The sequence below is a fragment of the Vulpes vulpes genome, chromosome 2 (genome assembly GCF_048418805.1).
Source record: "Vulpes vulpes isolate BD-2025 chromosome 2, VulVul3, whole genome shotgun sequence".
In the NCBI taxonomy this organism is placed as follows: Eukaryota; Metazoa; Chordata; class Mammalia; order Carnivora; family Canidae; genus Vulpes; species Vulpes vulpes.
The window spans coordinates 126,959,986-126,984,975 of NC_132781.1; the positions used below are offsets into that span (position 1 = coordinate 126,959,986).

Below are 24,990 nucleotides of genomic sequence, written 5' to 3' on the forward strand. Positions count from 1 at the left end.
TGCTGAAGTGAGCACCCAAAAGGGCAAGTTTTACTTGTAAGCTTCATACTACATTTCTCAACTCCCCACACCTGTTTCAAACCTCTTGCCACATTCCTCACAATAACCCAGCCTTCCACCTGGCTAACGTCTACTGGCTACTCTAGCTTCTATTCAGCTACTCCTGAAATCTTTCCTTTGGTATAACAGAGGAAGGCCGCACATAGAGCTGGGCTTTTCCACCCAAGTGGGCTGCCTTTTGGCATCCTGCCAGGTACTAAACCTCAGTAAGCACGGGCAAATTACTTACCTACCTGAGCTCAAGTTCCTCCTATCGTGAATGCAAAACTACTACTTATATACCTTCCAGAACAGTTGTAAACTAAGGCCTCGTAATGTGCCTAACATAACACCTGGCACATTAAGAGAGCTTATTAAGTGCTTATTTCCTGATCTCTCTCCTCTGCCTACTGCCTCTACTGAAAAAGTCGTTTTTAACTTGGAAAATCTATCAACACATATATAAAATTTCATCAAATGATCAATTATGTGTATTTTAGCTACCTTTCTTCAAAGGTTTGTCGATAGCCTTTGAACAAAATTTCATAAAGCAACAGGATAGTGAATCAAGGGGAAGATTCCTCTTTGAAGAGGTTCCTCTTTGAAGAGTTTATTTAGTCTTTAAAGAAATTATGATCTATAGAACCTTGGGTTCTACCTAAGTATTAGTAAGCTTTTAAAACAAAGCATCATGTATTCAGATGAGAATATCTGGTTAAATTACTTCTCTCTGAATATTAAATGAGACTTTCAGTCTCAACAATCACATCCACAGACTTCGCTTAACCAACAAAATCTCTTAGTAGCTGGTCAAGAGATTAACTTCTACACAGTAGGAAGGCCTATATTCCAAGTAACAACTGTGTGTTTACTATTATACTGATTCTTGAATGAAGCTGACAAACTGATACTTTTTAAAATTTCTAGGATAGTCATCTTCTAGAAAAGTATATGCATAAATGCCTCTTAAGAGGTGGTATATGGTGATATTTGGGAGCAGATATAAAAACATTTCAGGAGGGCAGCCCGGGTGGCTCAGTGGTTTAGCACTGACCTTCAGCCCAGGGCCTGATCCTGGAGATCCAGGATCGAGTCCCGCATCAGGCTCCCTGCTTCTCCTGTGTCTCTGCCTGTGTCTCTGCCTCTCTACCTGTGTCTTTCATGGACAAATAAAATAAAATCTTTAAAAAAAAAAAAAAAAAAAAAAAACCTTTCAGGAGACTGCTTTAGCAACTTAAGTCAGACAAAAAAGATCAGAATGATTTGATTCCACCATTTTGATATAGAAATAGTTATCTCGGTGCTTAAAATATCAATAAGCAATAATTAAAGAATCAAAACTACAAATCAAAAAATTTAAATGAAATACTAAATAAAATCCAGACCTGAGACCTCAAATGCTTTTAACAGTTCACATTCCCCCTCCAATAAAAAATGTATTGTGTAATATAAATCTTAGAAGTACTTATGTGGATCCATCATGTCTAGTCTGAAATTATGCCAACTGGCAATGGTCCAAAAACTAAAATAAAATTACACTAAGATGAGTCTCAGAAGAAAAATATAAAAATGCTTACTTTGGCAGGAAGTCACCAAAAGTGGCATATCTAAATTAGTAAGGTTTAAAACACACACTTTTTTTTTTTTAAAGGCACACAAGCCAAAACAGTTGGTAAAATTCTTTTTTTTTAATGGTTATGATTACTGCAGCAGCAAATCATACCTCCATTTTCCAAAAAATGTATGTTTGTACTACTCAATTTATTTTCTACAGAAGGTAATAAGCTGAAGCAGCAAGGATTCCCACCAATTATTACTTCAAGGGTTAAGGTCAAACGTACAGTACTGAAACATACAATGAAGAGCAAGGATTCCCACCAATTATTACTTCAAGGGTTAAGGTCAAACGTACAGAAACTGAAACATACAATGAAGAGCAACTACGTAGGAAGAAAAAAGGCATTAGTTTGTTGAGTGCCTATGAAGTACCAGGTGCTTTATTTATAAAGACTCTTATTTATTCCTAACAAATCTATTATGTAGACTTTATTCTCTCCATCACACAAGTGAAGAAACTAAAATTCAGTAGGACGAAATAACCATCTGTGTGATCTGAATCAAGTATATACAGCAAAGCAGAATTTTGAAACCAAGTTTACCAGGCTCCACATCCCAAACCCCACCATACGTGGCAACAGTTATTTGGAAAACAAGGGTATCAAGTAATCTACTGTTCTCAGCAAAGAGGGTTCAAGAGGAATTCAACTATTCCAATACAGTACCATTGATCTAAAAATGGTATTCCTAGAGGCACCTGGGTAGCCCAGTTAGTAGAGAATGTGACTCTTGATCTCAGGGTCATGAGTTCAATGTCACACGTTGGGTGTAAAAAACACACATACACACACACGGGAATTTATTTTAAAATATAAAAGGTATTCTTCCCCCATCTGATATATCATAGGTAACCATGACAATGTATTATTTTAGGTTTCTAGTGTTTCAGCTGATAGCCCTAACTCATGATCTCTAATTCTCAGAAATGATTCTGTTGGCCTATGCTTGGAATCATCTCTACTCTACTTTTTCTCAACCCAGCATTTCAAAATAATTACCAATATCCACAATTGCCATTTCTTTACCATATATTCACTTTTCAGACCACTCCAATATGGAAATTGCTTTCTTACAGGAGATTATCAGTGATCTTTGTGTAACTAAATCCAATGGACACTTTATACAGACTATCTCAGCTTGACCTTTGAGGAGAATATACACATTGTTACCACGCTCTTCTTGAGGCACTCTCTTCGCTTGGCTTTCCTGAAACATTCTTCTAGCTTTTAGTGTTGCTTCTCAGTCTTGATGTTCCTTATTTCTTCCAAACAATCTGAAAGGTTGGTGTTTCTCAAAGCTCTTGCTTCAACCTTCTCTCCTTCTCACTTTATAATTCCTGCTTAAGATTTCACCGATTTTCATTTCAGTTACCAAAATATGTCAGTGACTTCCAAAAGACAAACCTTTCCTACGAGCTCTAGACCCATTTTTTGCAAAGACTTGGCACTTTCTCTACAAAATCTCAAAGGCGGGCAGCCCTGGTGGCTCAGCAGTATGGCGCCGCCTTCAGTCCAGGGTGTGATCCTGGAGACCTGGGATTGAGTCCCACGTCAGGCTCCCTGCATGGCACCTGCTTCTCCCTCTGCCTGTATCTCAGTCTCTCGCTGTCTCTCATGAATAAATAAATAAAATCTTCAAAAAAAAAAAATCTCAAAAGCACCTTAAACATAAAGGAAAACCAAAATCATTCTCTCTTCCCAATCTCTCCATCTTAGATCAAGTTGTCTCCTAGTGTTCTCCACCTTAGTAACTGGCAGGAATCAACATTCATCCATTAGACAAACCAGAACTTTCAGAACAATCGTTGATATCTCCTGCTCTCCAACTCCACATATTCACTGTGTCACTGTGTCCATTTTACCTCCCTCCCAGACTTCTCAAATCTATCCACCTTTCTCCATCTCCACCACACCACTACCTCATTAGTCTCAATACCATGATCTCACTTGGACTATTTCAAAAGCCTCTTAACACATCTCCCTAAATCCATTCTTTTCCAGCCCTCATCTATTATTCTATCCTATAGCCAAAGTTATCATTTTAAAAAGCTACTCATTTTCCTATTCAAAACTCTTCTTTTAAACCCTCCTAAAAATAAATAAACAAAAATAAACCCTCCTATATCCATATCTCTCCTTTATAGCCCTTAGTGGTTTCTTTTTGTATTTGTGTGATTATATGAATCTCCTCTACTTAATAGTGTGGCACACAATACATGAGGGACAAAAGCTTGTGGAATAAGCAGATGCCTACTCTGTGATGCACAAAAGCCAAAGAGAATATACAGATAAAGACCCAGACCAGATAAAGAAACTGAAGCTATGAATGAGGGGGATTTACCTTAATTGTAGGTGAAAGAACTAGAATTCAAACTCAGACCTATATGTTTCCAGTGTCTACACACTTAACTTTTTATGTATCCCATAAATAAAAAAAAAATCTCTAAAAATTTTTATACACTAGTAAAAATGAATGGAAATTATTTCATATCTTGGTAAAATACAAATTTTCAAAAATAAAGTTCTGTTGTAACTGCAAGGTAAGACTCATCTTGCATTCTAATCTCTTTAAAATGGAACAAGTCTGTTTCCCTCTTATTTTGGGTAATACTTTGCATATATAAGATGGATGCACAGATATGATTCACACCCTTTATTATAGTAAGTATTAGTATGTCTGTATCTTATATTACATAAACCCACTCTCCGGAATTATATTTAGATAACTTACTGAAATATGCCTATGGCTAACTCCTGTATGAACCATAAAATTTCATTATTTGTTGTATCTGACAGTTCAAAAGATCAAACTCCTCTACTTTTACAACTTTAACTTACAAAAATACTACCCGAAGTTATGCTGTCTCTCTATCCCAATATTTCTTTCTTTTTTTTTTTTTTTAAGTAGACTCCATACCCAGTGTGGAGCCCAACACAGGGGTTGGCATCAACTCACGATCCTGAAATCAAGACCTGAGCTGAGATCAAAAGTCAGATGCTTACTGACTGAGCCACCCAGGCACCCTCTCCCCCAATATTTCATTCTTAATCATGAAAAGTCCAAGGACATGAAATATGGGTAACACAGCATTTTTCCAGTAATCTGTTTTTTTTCCTAATAAATCCTAAACATATGTTGAATTAACTGACCAACCGAAACGACAAGTTCCTTACTTTATTAATTTTTTTTAATATTCTGTACCTCAGATGTTCTGAGTCTTTTTTTTTTTTAAGATTTTATTTATTTATTCATAAGAGACACACAGAGAGAGAGAAACAGAGAGACAGAGAGGCAGAGACACAGGCAGAGTGAGAAGCAGGCTCCACGCAGGGAGCCCGATGTGGGATTCGATCCCAGGACTCTAGGATCACACCCTGCACCGAAGGCAGATGCTCAACAGCTGAGCCACCCAGGCGTCCCACACTTTATTAATTTTAAATCACTATAAATGTGACCTTGAACTTTTTCCAAATAAAAATCAGAATCTCCACCACAATCTCTTTACTGGGCAGCAAGCAATCTCAAGCCTTATGAAGCACATCCTCATGATTAATTCTCTCATCCTTCCTATCAAAGAAGCTTCATTCTCTCCTAACTCCTCTTGGAAGTCAAAAACAAACCATCCAGCAATATTTACTTCCTTCATTTTGTTTCCCTTTTCCTCACTCTCCTTTTCCCCTCTTTTTATTAGATGTAATTTCTTTAGCCAAAGCCCACATTAGGGCCTTTGGGCTATTGAAGATCAGTTGAGTTTAAAATTTCAGTAATAATGGGCAGCCCGTATCGCTCAGAGGTTTAGCACCACCTTCAGCCCAGGGCATGATCCTGGAGACCCAGGATCAAGTCCCACGTCAGATTCCCTGCATGGAACCTGCTTCTCCCTCCCTCTGCCTGTGTCTCTCCCTCCCTCTGCCTGTGTCTCTGCCTCTCTCTCTCTCTCTCATGAATAAATAAAATCTTAAATAAAATAAAATAAAATTTCAGTAATGAGAAGCACCTGGGTGGCTCAGTGGTTGAGTGTCTGCCTTTGGCTCAGTTCTGATCCCAAGGTCCTGGATGCAGTTCTGCATCAGGCTCCCCAAAGGGAGCCACCTTCTCCCTCTGCCTATGTCTCTGCCTCTTTGTGTGTCTCTCATGAATAAAGAAATAAAATCTTAAAAAAAAATTCAGAAAAAAAAATTCAGGAATGACTACTGAATAGTTTAGTGCTATTTATTTATTTAAAGATTTTTGTTTTGTTTTGTTTTTTTAACAGAGGGAGAGACCACAAGTGGTGGGGGCGGTGGAGGGGATCAGCAGAGGAGAAGTGGACTCCCACCAATCAGGGAGCCCAAGGCAGGGCTAATCTTTATCTTTAAAAAAAAAAAAATGAAAATCTCCTTTCACTGAAATTTCAGTCTGACTAAATCATATTTCCTGTTGGCTTTTCAAGGTAGGACATGTCCCCATCTCTCACAGGATGACTGATACAGAAATAACAAACTAGTTGCAAGATTTCATGAGCCACTTGGTCACTGATAAAATTGTGTATCTACATATGGCAAAAAAAGAAAAGCCAAGCAGAGCGCCTGTATTACTTTGTATCAGGGCCCATCACTATTTCCTAAACACTTCACATTTCAGTTTTTTCCTACTTTCTGCTGACAATAACACTCTCCCCAAGAAGGCCAGACTAGACTAATAATTGATCTCCTACAGGTCTATTCCAGTTGCTCAAAATACCCCTTTGTATATTATGTGTTCTCTCTCTTCCAATCCTGAGTCCACTGGTGTGAACTACTGTAATATATTCTGAAGCAACTGACTTTTCTTAATAAGCAAGGTTTGCTTACCACTATGATCCTGAGATACATGCAGGCAGACATTATTCTCATTATAAAATATACATGAATAAATGAAATAGCCCATGAGATCTTGCCCATGTGATCACAGAGAGCAGCAGAAACAAGACCAGAATTTGACTTCCAAGTCAACTGCTTTCACTACATCATACCGTGATGTGAACTGTGTAAATAAAATTACAAAAAGAAATTGCCACTCACTAGAAAACCTCCATGACATTGAATCCTAAGCAAGGGGAGAAACTCCATGCAAACACATCTCCATAAAGGTAACTTATAATTAGGCTACCTTCAATCGCGGCACTTAGAATCTCACTGATACTGTGGTAAAGTTAGTATTAATGTAGATATCCAACACACTAGCTATAAAGTTGAATATTACCCATAACCTGACTAACTAGTTATGATAACATCACAATTTAAGAAACCTTTTCGCCAAATGGACCAATGGGTCAGAAATAATACATATTTGGAAAGGAGCCTATTTAAAATTCCTTTCTCTTATCCACGCCATTTGGAGGAAAAAAAAAAAAAAGGAAAATAAATGTCACCTGCTCCTGTTGCACTGCCTAATTATATTAGGTATACTTTACAAATCAAATTGAGATGTCATTTGAAAAACTGTGTTTTTTAAAAAGTTCTAAAGTATTATAAAATATGAATTTTTATTATATTTAGTCATATATTGAACAAACTGCCTCTGTGAAGAAGGCCACTACCTAAAATTAGGGCTATCTTAGAACACTGCAGATGGGTAGGATTACTATATACATCTGTTTCTTAAATTCTATGGAAAGAAACGATAAATTCTTCTGATTCAAAGAAGTTATGATGAGAACTGGTTATGTTTAGCTCCTGCAACCTGAACTACAAGTTAGCTCTTGACCAGTTTATATTTAAGATATGAAATACTCATGTTTTAGGAACTGAGAACTAAGAGAAGATTATTCAAACCACACCATTACTAGCTCACACACGTATTTCTATTTTATTATTCTCTCTTTAACCACAAATATTCGTTTGGGTACCTTGCCGATGAGCTGCAGGAAGACTGTTCACCTAAAAGTAAAATCAGAAGACCTTACTGAGGTATTTGATTCTACAAAGAAATAGGTTAGAAGTAACTGAAACATTTCCCAAAATAATTTGGGCACTAAGAACTGAAATACAAACCAGATTCCTAGTTCAACATTGTTTAAGCTGAAACTAGAACTACACTAAATAATGTTCCAAAAGAAAAGTTGCTAGCATGTGACATCAATTTTGAATAACAGACTGGGTCAGTGGTACCAAACTGGCTTATTAGTTTAATAATGATAACAACAGCACAGGACAGGACTATGCTAAACACTTCACTACTCTAAACACTTCATATATATTGTCTCATACATTATCTCATCTAATTTCACAGCAATATGAGGAATGCACTATTAGCATCTTTTTCCTCATTAGATGACGAAACTCACAGAGTTGAAGCGACCTGCCCCATGTCATACAGTTAGTAATAGATGGAGCTAGAACTCAAACCCTGGTAGAGCAGCTGACTCAAATACATTGCCTATACATTTGTGTAGCAAGTATCGGAATGCCTACCACATGCCACACACTTTCTAAACATCTACCTCATGTGTCTTCACTCAGTAGTAGAAATGGGGCCTGACCTGTCTACAGGAATTATTTATAGAACTTAGCACTAGCCACAAGTAATATTCCCAAAGGTGTACATTATCTCTGCTGGAGCCACAAGTAATATTCCCAAAGGTGTACATTATCTCTGCTGGAAAGTAAAAGCAATCATTTCAGAAGAAATCATTTTGAAATATAGACAGAGACTTCATTAAAATACCTACTGCTCTCCATTTACAGGCTCTGTGTACCTCTCCAGGATGGAGACTGTGCCTCACTCACTCTTTGTAACCTCAGAGCTAGGACATATCAGGTATTCAATTTACCATACAGTATTGCCACCGTTTCTTATGAGTCTGACTTCCACAGTAATCAAGAGCTACTTGAGATCCATGCTTTTATTTTTCCACCAATTTTTGTATTATTCCAGTGCTATGATATAAAATGAAGCTAAAACCTCAGTTTTGTGATGACTGCATGAGTTTATGTCAGACATTTACCAAAGGTTAATTTAGGCATTCAGTGAGTAATGGTTTTCTTCTCTTTTCCTCATTTACCCTTGAGCACCTAGGCAGGCAACCCATCTCTCTTACTGCTGATGTAAATGTACCAAAAGGCAGGCAGAACCTGGCTTAACAAGCTGCTAATTAACTCAAGAACTCATCCAGTACACATTTCCTATATGTCATTTTCCTAAACACCCCACCCTGAAAAAGACTCAGGAAACATTTCCAAGCAATAACAACTGAGAACTAAACCATGAGATGCAATGACTTACCAAAGGTGTCTCTGAACTCTGTAACACATGACTCACGTGAAATACAGTGAAGGACAAAGGTCTTCCTTTCCTGTATAGAAATACCCACAACAATGCTATCTGAAAAAAAGTATGTGGATTTGTTACCAAACAGGGCAAATTAATTGCCTCTTTCAGTAGGGTATACTCTCCTGGCAAACTAATTAGAGGAGTTTGACTTATGAAAAATAAAGTGGCTCCTTTGGACAGCAGGCACATGCTCAAAATATATTTAGAAACAGATGCTAAAGTCACATTATATAGAATTCAGCTTGTTATAAAACAACTAGGCTTCCCAAAAATATTTATTGTTTTTAGAATCAACTAATTCCCTAACCTCTTTTTCAGCCTCTCCATTTATTAGCACTTTCCTAAATCTGGACCAGATAATCTGCATTCAAAAGTTATAATCCCGGGACACCTGGGTGGTTCAGCGGTTGAGCATCTGCCTTGGGCTCAGGGCATGATCCCGGGATCCCAGGATCAAGTCCCCCATCAGGCTCCCTGCATGGAGCCTGCTTCTCCCTCTCCCTATGTCTCTGCCTCTCTGTGTCTTTCATGAATAAAATCTTTTTAAAAAAGAAAAGTTATAATCCCTAAAAACGCATTTCCCAATTCCTGACTATACCACTTCTTAGCTGAGTTCCACTGGGAGAGTTTCCCAATTATTCTAGGCCTCAGTTCTATCACCTACAGAATGAAGGTGACCAAGCTACCCTCCCTGAGCAACTTCTTAAGAGACTTTACAGGCCACACAGGGCATAGTAAGCACTAAACAACTGTCAATTATTATTATTATCAACTTTGACATTTAGAAATAAGTTAACAAAATTCACTATTAAGAATACTATGGATGCATACTATATTCCAGTCACACAGGCCTCTTTCCTGCTACAAAATGTTCTTTGCTGTTTGGCCCTCAACATCTGTTCTTCCCTGTGCCTGTAATCAAATTCTTCCAGTTCCTCCACAGCCACCTTATTTTCATCCTTAAATCTCAATTCAAATATCCCTTCTTCCAGGAAGCCTTCCTTGAGAATGCCACCCTCCATCATCTCATATCCTTCTAATCCTGTTTTTTTTTAATGTTTTTAAGATTTTATTTATTTATTCATAAGAGACACAGAGAGAGAGGCAGAGACACAGGCAGAGGGAGAAGCAGGCTCCATGCAGGGAGCCCGATCTGGGACTCGATCCTGGGATCCGGGATCATGACCTGAGCCAAAGGCAGACGCCCAACCGCTGAGCCACCCAGGCGTCCCCTAATCTTGTTTTAATTCTTTTGTGGCATTTACAAACATCTGTCATTGTCTTAAACATTAGTTTAGAGACATTATCTTTTTCACAATATTTATAGCTCCTATTACTATATTAAGCACATAATGGGTACCCAATAAATAAAGATAATGCAAAGTCAAATATTTTAAAAACCTAATACTCTTCACACACATACACACACACCCCAAAAAACAATTTCAGGTTAACATACATTGAAATAAATATCTGGCTGAAAATAAATCAAGAGTAAGAGGGAGAAGGTATGGAGAAGTACTACACAACTGTCTTCTTTGCTGTCCACTTAATTACAGAGATGAATTCAAATAATAGAATTCACACAAATGAGGATATACAATTAAGGTCATTCAAAAATTTTAAGAATACGAAGTTCACTTTTTATATGAAGAGTGACCATTCCCATGGCCTGGGCAATAAAAACAGTGAAGGTGACAAAGTATAGCTAACTCTCATTTTCTTAAATTGAAATTCGGGACTTAGGAATGTGTGAAGTTTCTCCATTTGTTTAATTACTCTCTGCCACAGACCTATACAAATCAATTTCTACCACTGTTGGGATTACCACTATGTGGAGATCGTATATGTGGTTTTAACACACGACTGATACAACACTACTATTTCAAGACTCTAAGTTTCAAAGAAATTCCATGAGTACTCATGGGAAACGTTTCACAGTCTGTGTTTCTGTGTCCCTAAAATGAAACTAGGTGATGTTATTTCTACTAAAATTAAGTTATAGTTGGTAGGATTAGAGAGGATTAATTTTATTTGATAAACATATCATGTGCATTAAGCACAAGACAGTGCTCTAAGCTCTTTACATATTGACTCACTTGAGTCTCACAAAAACCATATGAAATAGATACTTTTACTAGGAAAAGAGGCACAAAGAAGAAAATTGCTCAAGGTCACATAGCTAGAAACAGAAGTAAAAAGTGAACCTAAGCAATCTGGATCCAGAGTCCATCACTGGACTATGCTGTCTCTCTAGTATTTTAAAGAAAAAGAAAAACAGTTTATAAAGAACAAGTCATTTCCAGTGTTAGACTAGTTGCGGAAAACAACAACAACAACAAAAAAAAAACTCTGTCTAAGCCAGCTGGGTTTTAAACCTAGGCAGCAAGAGGTTGAAGAGAAGAAGCAAAGCAGGAGGAAGATAAGAGATGAGGGGTGGAAAATAGTAACAATGAAAAATAAGGTAAATGAAGAAGGATAGAAGAAGAAAGCTACTTGTAAACACTGTTCATTCTATCTGAATGGTGAGTGCTTTCTAAAAAGAAGAGAAACAAGGCAGGGTCTATATAATCCCTAACTAGGGTATTACACAGATTGTATATTTCCATCCCAAATGCTGAATTAAGCCACCTAAATTAGGAGGAAGTGGACAATTAACATTCCGAATTCCTTTCCATAAAATGGAAGCTACATTTTAACTGATTTACTTAAAATTGGGGACTTTAGTGACTTTTTTCCAACTTCTCTTTTTTAGCAGGGTAAACAATAACAATTTAAACTTCAATTTCTTATCCAAAAGAATCAGAATAATCCCTAAAGCTCAGTATATAAGAGACCTTGGTAGAGCTTGGCCAAAATGGCTAAACAAGAAAAAGATCAATCAAGATCCATAGCATGCCCGTGAGTTTTCCAAAACTATGTAATTCAAAGCAAATATAAAGGAAGAATTTACATTTCATAAAATTTATAGAGAAGAACATTTTCTGAACATTTCCATACTTTATTCCAAGCAAGGCAAGCTTAAGTTAAAATTCAACTGTATAAAGTCAACTGGAACCAAACAGTAGCAATTTCCTCCTCTCTTATTCAAAATTGGACATTTAACAGAAGAAAAAGTCTTGCAAGAGGACTCTAGTCTAACTCAAGAATATGCCAGAAATTTTAGTTCATTTTTTTTGAGATTCCTTCCCTCTCACAGTGGCTTAGAGGAAAGAGAAAAGTTACATAAAAAAGAAAAAACCCACTAAACTTTCATCAGAAGCAAAAAAAGTTTGCTTAACAAATTTAGTAGGGGTTGAAATGGCTAGCAATTAGGATAAGCATTATGTCCTATTTATTTCTGTATCGATTTATTTATTTTTATCTTCATCCAACACAATGCCAAGTACCTATAAGATATTAAACAAATACATGTTGAATAATGAATGAATGAATGAACGAATAAATGTTAGGCAAAAAGGAAAGGCACAAAATGCTGCAGACTAGTTAGAAAATGAGAATCTTTCATTGACTACTTGACTGTTTCTTCCTTGAGAAACAGGCCCAAACTGGTAGACAGGAAAGGGACCACTCCTCAGGGGTAATACTTAAGGGGCAAATGATGTCATCATCAGGGCAATAACATATGGTATCAGTATTTGATATAATTACTAAGGAAGAGTAAGTAATAGGGATTCTACAAACACCTACTATTGCTGCTAGTTTGGGGCTTCCAGTTTTTGGCTGCCAGATTTTATTCTTCATTATTGGCTCTGATTTGGCATAATGGTGATAGCACGTTTGGAGCATGCTAAGGAAACCATGACCAACCTCCCTTCCAAGAAAGCCAACACTGGAGCCCATGAGCTTCTGTTCACACCTGCTATAATGAGCAGCTGTAATTGGTGTTAGGTGCAGAAAGGGAAGCCACCTCAAATCAGTTTTGGACCTGTATCAGTGTTATTAGTAGGGTCGCAGCAAACAAAACAAAAAACAAAACCCCACAGCCCCCACTACACACACACACACACACACACACACACACACACACACACAGAGTCAAAAAAGGGATTCAAGAGAATTTAATGAAGGAATCATCTTTAAAGTATAGGCAGGATTTAGAGAAAGGAGCAAGGGAGGATGGAATACTCACTCCTAAGCTACCAACATCAGGAAGCCATTATCATCACTAGGCCTAAGGGGGCAGGCAACTAAGGGGTTACTAAAACCCAAAACGATCTGCAACTGTAGCTGGCTGGCAGAGAGGGCCATTGAACAGAAGCTGTGACTTACAAAACCACAGAATAGCTCTGGCAACACAAATCCAGCAGGAAGGAACTGGCTCTCCCAGGCCTCCTACTGATGCACCACCAGCCAAAGCCAAACAGAGATCATAAAGCAAGAGGTCAGGTGATACTGTTCATACAATTTGCCTGCTTCCCCGAGCACAGAGCAAATGGAGAACAGATCTGGAGAAGCAAAAGGAGAATATGGAGCCCAGAAAGGTATTCTAAATGACTGCCACACAGCAAAACACAAGCACATAACAAGTTTTTGCCAGTTCCACCTAAACCTCCTACATGCCAATGGACAGTCTACAGAAAAGTCATCAACACAGGGTACTTACTTGGGTCCCTACTGTCCTGCATCAAGTGGGGAAAGAAAACAAAAGATTCAAAGAATAATTCCAGGTAACTTTTGTTACTTCTGCATCTCTAACGATAAACATACAAACCATTTATTTACAATGGATCAGGTCTAAGACAACTCCCTTCTCTGTACTCAGAGGCACTTACTCCATACCTCCATTATTACACTTATCATGATGTACTGTAATCTGTTTGCTCTTCATTAGACCCTGAGCTCCTTTAGGGTAGGTGTATCCTCAGCACCTAACGTGGTCTCGGCAGAATCAGCCTTCAATCAATGTGCACTGAATTAATCAGTGGACTCGGCGTCCACTAACTGGCAGCCTTACGCCACGGTGGATAAAATCTGGAATGATTCTCAGTAATTAAACACTAGTAAGTTTTATTCAGGACACCATTTAGCACACTGGGCAAAAACACTGCCAGTCACACCAGCCTGCTATCATTCCCTACAGAGCAGCTTTCCTTGTGTGCTCACGGCCAGCCTTTTCTACAATGACAAAAGAAAGAGGTCAAGACTATGCTCCATTTCAAATAAATACCATCTCTCAAAATTCTGACTTTTCCCAAGAACTTACCACATCCACTGAAGGAACTAATCATTTGGGTTTATCAGAGGGAGGGATTCATGTTTTATAGTGATAAAAATGACAGAGGGATACAAATGTGTATATATACACACAGAGACACACACCACATGTTTAATGATCACTTCAACAGACATCACACTCCATAAAATTATAAAGTACTCCTGTAACACAATCATGTAACATCATCATATTAAAATAGATACACGGTATGATGTTGGAGTGGTCATTAACAGAACCTGGAACACATTCACAATATAATTACGAATCACTTTCACATAACCCTGTACTTAAGAAGTGTTTAATCATCTTTTTGTTGGTGTAGTCAACTCTTACCTGTATATTCTCCACAGAAAAAGAATAAAGTTAATGCCAAGCTGATAACCCCTAATTTTAGGCAATCTCCTGCTGTCAGTAAAGCGAATAAAAACCAAATTTAAAATAACCCTTATACTCCAAAAGAAAGGTGAACTTACTATAAAAATGTATTGTTTTCCAAAACTCAGCATGAAAAAGTTTGTGTTTTTTTTTTAAAGTTTTATCTCCTCCCCCGCTGTTCTCTTTCTTCGGGGGATGTTTGTAATGGAAAGTTGATATTACTAAATCTAATGTCATCTTATATACAAAATTAAAATAAGTCAGTACTTCATTTTCTATTTAGGAAATGGGAATTCTGGGCTCATCATGAAAATCTTCTAAATTACTTCAAAAGAATCCCAAGTAATACAGTAACAGATAAAATAAGTTTCAAATAGATGAGGTATCTTTTTCCAAAACATACTTAATCTGTAACTCCCCAAAGTAAGCTTTTCCCAAAACCATCAAAGACGTTTAAAATCAAAAACATATTTTATCTATTTGAGGGCCATCACAAACCTTGCAACAGTCAGGTCAATGTAGCAATAAAATTATTCCTACCTCTACAGTACAGTTATGTGATATTTGCATTATGTCAAAAAAGACAAGAAATTATAACATACAACTGTACTGCATATAGGTTTCTCCATTATAGACGGATTTTATTTTATTTTACTTTTTTAAAGATTTTATTTATTTATTCATGAGAGACAGAGAGAGAGAGAGGCAGAGACCTAGGCAAGGGGAGAAGCAGGCTCCATGCAAGAAGCCCGATGTGGGACCCGACCCCGGGACTCCAGGATCACGCCCTGAGCCAAAGGCAGACACTCAATGGCTGAGCCACCCAGGCGTCCCTATAGACGGATTTTAAAACATACAAAGGAAACTAAGTCTACCTTATGACATTATGGTTATTAATATTAGCTTTAGCTTACCTTAGAGCAGTATTATGTTTCATTTGTCCTAGTACAGTACTTGGCCCACAGAAAAAAACTTGACATTTGTTTTATAAATCAATAATTCTCAATAATAATTCTGAATAAATAAATAATTCCTACAAGGTAGGAAAAGGGGAAGTTGATATATAATTCTACAGTACACAACATGCAGCAATTGACAGGATACTAGCCAATGTATTAGAATTATCAAATTTACTTCTGACCAAACCTTTTTCTCTCCCTTTGCTAAAATATAAATGAAGCTTAACAAAGCCTGACTGACACTGAGTATGAGTCAAAGTACATTTTAAAATTGTACATAGTACCAGAGCGGAGGTGGGTGGGGAAATGGGTGAAGCAGGTGAAAGAGATTAAGAGTGCACTTATTCTGATGAGCACGGAGTCATATTTAGAATTGTCGAGTCACTATACTCTACACCTGAAATTAATATAACACTATATTTTAACTACACTGGAATTAAAAGGAAATCTAAAATAAAATTTTAACATATTTACCAAAAATCAATCTTTCACTGTAAATAAATTTCAAAATATTTAATGTAGTTACTAGCATGTCTTGGCATCTGGAAGAATTACTTGTGTTTCTATAAAAAGTGTTCTAAAATGTCGATTCGTTTTCCTAAACTGAACTCCAAAAATTCACTGTGGAGCTCTACAGGAAGCATCTTGGTCAACAATAAAGGTATTTCATAAATAATATAAAAGGGATTTTAACTCAAAGAAGAGGTAAAAGAAGGGATGCCTGGGTGGCTCAGGGGTTGAGCATCTGCCTTTGGCTCAGGGCATGATCCCGGGGTCTGGGATGGAGTCCTACATCAGGCCGCAGGAAGCCTGCTTCTCCCTCTGCCTATGTCTCTGCCTCTCTTTCTCAGGAATAAATCAATAAATCTTTAAAAAAAAAAGGGGGGGGGGTAAAAGAATTTGTATGAATTGAGCAAGCCTGCAAGCACCTAAATGATCAGGTTTGAGGCAGCAAAGTGGAATATAAGATTCAAACCAGTGAAAACCCATTATGCACACCTGCACCTAGGTTGCTGAACTCACAGACCCCCCCCCCGCCCCCCTCCCCCAGCCAAAGAACGTGCCGGTACCATTACTTCCATACTTGACCATGGCTACCCAAATCTTGAACAGGTCTTCTTGCTTTGGTTTCTTTTTTTCCATAACGTCTAAATAGTCTGTAACATACTTTCTTAGAAAATACTTATTAAAAAAGTGCAAGTTTCCTTCCAATGCCTATCCCTTATCCAAGTGACTTCAATTCTTTCTTGTCAAAAGAAAGGAGCAACTGGCAACCAGGAGCCCCAGAAATGGACTCTTCCACCAGGATGACAACGCCAAATCTGCTGCAGCCAAAGAATGTCTAGGGCTCCTTGTGGCCTGTCACAGGAGATGGAAAGCTACACCATGGCAAGGTCTGTACAGAGAAGGAAAGAGCAGGTCTGGAGCACGCGCGCGCGCACACACACCCAAAACACACACACCCAGAAAGGCAAGCTTCTTCAGACCTCCAGACCTATAGGCAGAAACCTGGCATCCTCACACCCACTTGCAACCTGACAATTTACAACCGGGTAACACCTTCTAATTAGGAACGTTCTAGCCTTTTAAAGACGAAAAATTAAACTGCTTCCCACAAGGAAGATAAACCAGGCACTGGCGCCTGTTCCTAAGAATCCCCAGTGAATTCAACATCCCGTGTCGCTACTGAACCTGACAAGCCAGTGACCGGGGTTCCCTAAGAGCAGAGAGGGGAGGAGCCCACCGCGCTCCGCTGGGAGTGGAACTGGAAACAGAGGACAGGAGCGAGGACCGAGCGCAGAGGCGTGAACAGCGTCCAAGCAGGGCTGGGCTCAGCACACCGGCGGGAGACAGACAGACAGCAGGGGCCACGCGGGGCCGGGGTGCAGGCTGCAAAGCGGATCCCCGGGCTGCGGAAGCCGCCCCCGAGCCTCTCCCCGCAGAGGCGAGCGCGCCGGGCGCACACACGCAGCCCCTAAGCCCGTCCGCAGCTCTCCGCGAGTCTCCACCCGGGCCGCCCCACCCGGGGCTCCCCACCTCGGGTTCCTCACCGCGGGGCTCCCACCGCGGGGCCCCCACCCCGGGTTCCCCACCCCGGTCCGGCCACCCATCCCGGGCCCCCCACCCCGGGCTCCCCACCGCGGGCCCCCCACCCCAGGGGTCCCCTCTCCCGGGCCGCCCACCCCGGGCTCTCCATCCCGGGCTCCCCACCGCGGGCCCCTCACCCCGGCCCGCCCACCCCCGGCCACCCACCCCGGGGCCCCCACCCCGGGCCCCCCACCGCGGGCCCCTCACCCCGGCCCGCCCACCCCCGGCCGCCCACCCCGGGGCCCCCACCCCGGGGCTCCCCTCTCCCGGGTCCCCCCACCGCGGGGCTCCCCTCTCCCGGGTCCCCCCACCGCGGGGTTCCCCTCTCCCGGGCCGCCCACCCCCGGGCTCCCCTCTCCCGCCCACCCCCGGGCCCCCCACCGCGGGGCCCCCCACCCCGGCTCGCGCGCACACCCCTCGGGCCGGCGGCGCGTACGTACCCAGCAACACGCAGAGCATATCAAGGGCCACGTACGGCAGCCGCGTCTTGTCAAACATGGTCTCGGCGCCGGCGGCCCGCCGCGGGCGGCAGATGAGCACACAACTCACGACACCGGGCCAGAGGGTGGCTACGGCCCCGAGCCGCGGCTCCTCTCGGCCGGAAGAGAGCAGCGGGGGCAGACCGGGGCCGGGCGGCTCTCTGACGGCCCGCAATGGCGCCCGGGACCCCCGGCCCTGGCAGCTCCCTCACCCCCACACGCCCGCGCGCCCGCCGCGGCGGCTCCGTGGCCTCAGGCCCTCCTCGGTAGGCCCTGGCCCGCCCCGGCGGCCCGCTGTCCGGATCCCGGCGCCCGCTCCGGCAGGCGGGGCGTCGGGACTCGTGCTTTAAGGATGGGACCGGTAGGGAGGAGGAACATGGACCCGGCCCCTCCCGCCGGGCAGCGCGGGACCGTCCAGCGCTTGGCCTCGCTGGCTCCCGGGCGGCCAGTAGGGCGGTGGCGGGGCGGGGCCGGGAGCCCCCGCCCGAGAGCTCCGGCCAATCAGCGCCGCCGGCCCCGCCCCCCGACCTGCGGGCCCCGCCCCACCGCCGGCCCCGCCCCTCCCGACCTGCGGGCCCCGCCCCGCCCGCCCCAGAAGTGGGAGGAGCCGCGGTCCTGCGGACGTTTGGGCGCCTCCGGTGAGATGCTAGGGGCGTAGCTGCGACCCGCGGGTCGCAGGGGGAGGCTTGGTCAGCCCCGGCCGCCGGGTATGGCTCCCCAGAGGGAGAGCGAGGCCGACTCTCTGCCAGCCATCCCCGTCCGCAGGGATTGGGTAATACAGAGGTCCGAGAGAGCCCGTGACCAAGACTTGGCCAGGCGTTTACTCCGGCGCCTCTGAGCCTTCTACTTACCCGGGCTCCCACCTAGGCCTTCAAGGCTGGCCTGGCTGAGCCCAGTATTAGTAGGAATCCTGCTAAGTCATCCCCTCTCCTTGATGTCTGATGCCTTTGATACGTGATCACACTCCTTATCCGCCACCGCCACCTTTGGCCTGCCTTACTGTTCCTCCATACGGACTCCCTCGCTCTGCTTGTTTGTTGGCCGTAAATTCTCAGCAATCTTTACTGTATTCAAAGTTAAGCACAATTTCTTTCTCCTTTTGCAATAATTTTGACCCCCAAAAGCAATCGTCTTCCTCACCATTTTAATAAGTGTCAATTACTTTTCTTTACCAGAAATGAGCCACCCTCCCCTCCTTTGTTCTAGGAGGACCCTAGCAGAGATTTAGCAAACTCAGTTTCCTAATCTGAATAATTGGGATGATAATCCCTGCTGTGTGTTGTGGTGGAGAAGCAGTGAAGCCTGAGGGCGCCTGGGTGGCTCAGTCCATTAAGCATCTGACTGTTTATCTCAGTTCAGGTCTTGATCCAGAGTCCTGAGTTCCATGCTGGGTGTAGAGCCAACTTAAAAAAAAAAAAAAAAAATGAAGTTGTGACGCCTGGAAAAAAATAATATGAAAGTTTTATAAAAGGTTAAAACGCCTACAGATGTTAACAACTGGTATGTTTTCTCCTTATATCTTCTTATACAAGATGTAAGATGCAAATCAAAAACTGTACCTACTACCTCTCAGACTTTTCCTGACAGATGACCCGAAAACCAATGGAGATACCATTTCCATCAAGGATTCTGAAGATAGAGCCCCAAGTGATACCCCACAAGCAAAACTGTATTTGAGGAAGCAGGTTTTTCTTTTAAAAGAATATAAATTTTGTATTTCACTTTTTGTTTGAATGGCTTTTAAAAGTTTTAAACAGGGGATCCCTGGGTGGCTCAGCGGTTTAGCGCCTGCCTTTGGCCCAGGGCGTGGTCCTGGAGTCCCTGGATCAAGTCCCACATCGGGCTCCCTGCGTGGAGCCTGCTTCTCCCTCTGCCTGTGTCTCTGCCTCTCTCTCTCTGTCTCTCATGAATGAATAAATAAAATCTTTAAAAAATGAAAATAAATAAATAAATAAATAAATAAAAAGTTTTAAGCAACTTACAACTGAGAATGATGTGCCATTGTTTATATGGCTTCCTTTACTTCCTATTACAAGGGCAGTTACAAGGAAGTATGAAGAGTGCAAGCCACAGTAAATTGAAATTACTTGTGATATCTAACTACTTGATATTCATTCAAAAAATATTTATTGCAAAAATATATATATATATTTATTGCCACTATGTGCTGGGCATAGTCTAGGGACAGTGCTTCATTTAAATAGCTTTTGAAATAAACGTGTATTTTTAAAATGCTTTTTCAAAGATAAACATTCAGAAAACCCTATTGGCTAATAAAAGTTTGTTGTTCATTCACTCATTCATTCTTTTAGCATTTATCTAGTCTCCCAATACATACCAAACTTAGTGCACAGTCTAGAGAGACTACGATGAGCAAGAAAATATCTCTGTCTTCTAAGAGCCTACCGCCAGGTCAAGAAGATTGGCATGTAATTAAATGAAAAAATTTTTAAAGATTGTATTTATTTGAGAGAGAAACAGAGAGAGCATGAGCTGGCAGGGGAGGGGCAAAAAGAAGGGGAGAGAAAGAGAAGCAGACTCCCTACGGAGCAAGGAGCCAGATGCAGAGCTCCATCCAAGGACCTCAAGATCATGACCTGAGCCAAAGGCAGATGCAACCGACTGAGACACCCAGGTGCCCTAATTAAATGAATATTGTGATAGAAGTGTGTTGGTGTATAGCAGGCATGCAAAGCAGGAGTAAAGGTTTTACCGGGAGCTCTGGAAACACTGCGCAGGAAGATGAAGCATTGTTCTTTCCTGTCTCTCTCCCAACACCAAAATATATTTTCTTAGATTAGAAGAAAGTAAAACAGTTAATATATTAATAGATTTTTTTGCCCTTTGTAGGAATTACAGATAAGAGCTTTAAAAATAGATGGACAGAGCAAAGTCCATTAAAATGTATTAAGTCAAAAAAAAATGTATTAAGTCATTTCCGGTATTTTAAAATGGGGTCTGTAATTTGTGCAGATTATAAGCAATGAATAAATTCTCCACTGAGGAGACAATGACGAAGAAATGTCATTGTCTTTTAGGGTGGGAGTTTTTTTTGGAGGTGGTGTTATTTTGGTCTGTTGTCATGATTGGATTCTGGTGTACTATTTGGAATTGAGAATGACTTAGGGACGCCTGGGTGGCTCAGCGGTTGAGCCTCTGTGTTTGGTTCAGGGCGTGATCCTGGGTTCGGGGATCAAGTCCCATGTCGGGCTCCCTGCATGGAGCCTGCTTCTCCCTCTGCCTATGTCTCTGCCTCTCTGTCTCTCACGAATAAATAAATAAATAAATAAATAAATAAATAAATAAATAAATACAATCTTAAAAAAAAGAGAATGAGTTAAATGACCTTGAAATGATAGTGAAAATAATAAAAAGGAAGCACTGATTGAATAATGACACTGTTAACATCCCCTTGGGGATTGGTACTAGTGTGTCCCTAGAGTGGACATGAAACCTCAGGAGCTTTTTTTTTTTTCCCCCCAGAAACTTTCTTAAATGCTTAACAAAGTTTGTCCTTGGGCCTGCATGTTTCTATCTGTAATGCATGCATTAAGCAAAAGCAAAGCAGAGTGGTTTTGGGAAAAGTAGTCCTGAAGACTGCTTCAAAGAAACAAAACTAATCTTTTCTTTCATTGCTAAGCACTTTTAAAAGAAGACTATAGTCTCCATCTTCCATTTCCACTTTCTCTTTAAATATTTCTGTATTAGGGCAGCCTGGGTGCCTCAGCAGTTTAGCGTACCACCTTCGGCCCAGGGCATGATCCTGGAGACCTAGGATGAGTCCCACATCAGGTTCCCTGCGTGGAGCCTGCTTCTCTCTGCCTGTGTCTCTGCCTCTCTGTCTCTCATGAATAAATAAATAAAATCTTTAAATATATATATATATATATCTGTATTCTCACTTCTGTCCCCACTCCATTTGCACTATTCTTTAACATAATATTATTAAGTCTTCCTCTCTCTGTTCTAACTGTGCTTCTTGTCTCAATTGCATATTTATTTCACAAAGTTGCTGCAAGGTAGTAAGAATAAATTTGCCTACAGTATTTGTGTTTATATGTGCTTATGTTCTTTCTCCCCACCTGAGCTGAAACAAATATAGTTTTTATTATACTCAAATATCATTGTAAAATGAAAACAATTAAAAATATAAATGTCTTATTCCCCAGAGCATGTGTCTCCCCCCAAAAAAGTTTTACAATAAGATATAATCCATTTAACATTTATTACCAAAGTTATTTTTCCTTAAGCTTCCTGTTATATAATATTTAACATATAAATATATATGAAATATAAGTTATGGAGCATAATAATAAAATGAGGAACTATTAATCCACTACTTAATTTAATACCTAGGATATTGTAGTATTAATGAATTTACCTGTGTGTTTTATCCCATTTCCCTCCTTTAGGAGAGATAACCACTGTCCTGAATTTTGTCCTTATCTTTTCCTGGTTTTGCTATTTCTCTGTAGAAAGACATATAACCATAAATGTATATAACTCTAAAAATATATATTGTTTAACTTTCTGGGTTTTAGCTTTTAAAAACACTATGCAATATATGTAATCTGCCTTTGATTTTTTTTTTCCACTTGAAACAGTATTTCTTGTATTCACTTGTGTGGCTGCAATAGTTATAGATCTACCATATGAATATATCCTTTATATATACTTTTGACAATGGGCATCTGGGTTATTTCCGCTTTTGCTATTACAAAAAAAAAAAAATGCTGCTGTAAACATTGTTATGTATGTCTCCTGTGTTGGCATCTCTGGCTGTGGAACTGCTGCATCGTGGTATATGCCCACATCCAACTTCATTAGATAATCCCAGAAAGTATTCCAAGGTGGTTGTACCATTTTACCTCACCCACACTGGCAGTGGAGCCAACCCCACATTTTTATCAACACTTCTTTTTAAGATGTCTTACTTTTTGCTAATTTAGTGGTTATAATATGTAGTCATAAGGTGTAGTTATCACACTGTAGTCATCATTTGATTTCCCTGATCACTAATGTGATTGGTCATCTTTCCCTAAATTTATTCACCAAAAATGTTTCTTCTTCTGTCAATTACCTGTCTTTTGCATATCTTTCTATTGGGTTGTTTATCTTATTTTTTTCAAAGTGTAGAAGTTCTTTACATAGTCTCAATAGTAATCACTTGTGGCTTGTGATTTCACTTCCTTTATGAGCAGCTAGGTTACACAGTTCTTTTATATGTAATATAAGCAGAAATCTAGTGTCAGTTTTCTGTGAAAGTTTTTGCTTTCCTGACCAAAGGTAAAGACTGGCTTCCCTTCCCTTCTCTTTCCACCTTCTTTGAACATGGACATGATATTTTAGAGCTATAACAACCACCTTCTGATCATGAGGAAAAGGCCAAGAAGAGTAGTGCCACTGGTCTTTATAATGTTGAGCCACTAAAACAACTAGCAATTGGCTACCTCCAGATTTCTTCTTAATGTGAGAAAAAAACAATTGTAAGCCTCAATTGTTCACAACTGATACAGGGTTCAAGAGCATGGTGGGTCATATTTCTGAGAAAACACATGTCCTATTACTCTAAGAAAACCTTTTCCTTGAGCTAGCTTAATCAAATCTAGTCCTTCAGACCACAGTTCCCTGAATAAAACAATTTGGGCAGACGGAAACGAATGCTGAAGGAGAACACACTTTGAAGAATGGTTTGAGCAAAGAGGCAAAACAAATGACATGTTCTGAAGCCTGAGTAGGAAGGGTGAAAAAGCTCACAGTGTGAATGAGTGGAAGATAATGTTCTAAAAGAAAGGTTATAGCAGTTTATAGCTTAACAGTGTGTCTGGAGGCAAAGAAGAATCACTGAAAATGCATAGTGATCTGCTGAAAAGAGTCATTTAAAACACATAATCTAGTAGTGAGAAGAAGTCTTAATCTCTGCAGTGGACTATAAACTGAAGAGGAGGAAACCTTATTTTGTAAACTGGATTATCTGGTTTCCAGTCCTTTTCTATGTTTATTTCCATTCAGTTACCCTCCATCTTTCCTAAATTCTTGTTTATGGCTTCCCAAACTTCCTTTTACAGTTTTGCTAAAAGGTATGAGGGTTAAAGTCGTCTGTACACTCTTGACCCAGGGCACAAATGTGAGGAACCATAGGAAAAGAAGTGACTCTCTAGGATCAGCCATGGGGACCTCATGGATGGGCAAATGAGCTCTGTGGAAATATTCTCCTTCCCCCAACACTCTCCTCCAGTGTCAAGCTTGTGGAAACTGAGTTTTATGTTGTTGTTAGTTTTTAGGAAGCCAAGATTTTCTTAATAGGCTTACTGAAATGATCAAATACAAAAGCATGAGTGTAGTTGCCTAACAAACATCTGATCTAAACAAACACACAATATATATTTTTTTCAAAAACATTTCTGTGAATCCACCTCCATTATTTCTGCTTTCTTACCACCCACTCAACCCAAAATCTACCCTGGTTCCCTAATCTACCAAAGGGGTGGTCTGAAGTGACTTGTTCTTAGTAAATCCACACCTGGCCCTGTTGATCACCACTTCCTTTCTCTACGATGCTCACAGATCATTGCTTTTACAATCTCTTTAAAAATGTATCACCAGAAATACAGAAGTTAATTACCTATAAAATATTTATAGTGTTAAAGACAACACATATATTGTTCTTTAAAAACAAATCTTGAATAGGATTCCCATCCATTTCCTACTCTTCTTCAGAATCTACCTTCTTCAGCTGTTTTAGAAACATAATACAATCCACCCTCCTCTCCTGATTCCTTTCCTGTTCACAACCCTCGGTATGTGCTCTTCTTACATTATACTTGTCCCTCTTCTAAACCTCATCCCTGTATAGGTATGACTGCTTCACTCATTTCCTTAAGCAATGGGAGTAGGCTTCCTTCAGCACTGCATTCCCAGC

General features: G+C 40.5%; 1 protein-coding gene across 5 annotated transcripts in view; it reads right to left on the minus strand.

Annotated features, from left to right (window-relative positions):
- Window positions 1-18,514, minus strand: part of PLPP1 (phospholipid phosphatase 1) — a 94,115-nt gene extending 75,601 nt beyond the window's left edge. The window contains exon 1 of one of the 5 annotated variants that reach the window (XM_072749937.1): window positions 18,030-18,514. In XM_072749937.1, the coding sequence (XP_072606038.1) occupies window positions 18,030-18,087 (58 nt within the window). In that variant the 5' untranslated portion in view covers window positions 18,088-18,514. Of the gene's footprint in view, window positions 1-16,571; window positions 16,695-17,245; window positions 17,635-18,029 lie in introns of those variants that run through there. The other 4 variants (XM_072749936.1, XM_026018760.2, XM_026018771.2 and 1 more) reach the window with 4 other exon arrangements.
- Between the last annotated feature and the right edge of the window lie 6,476 nt (window positions 18,515-24,990).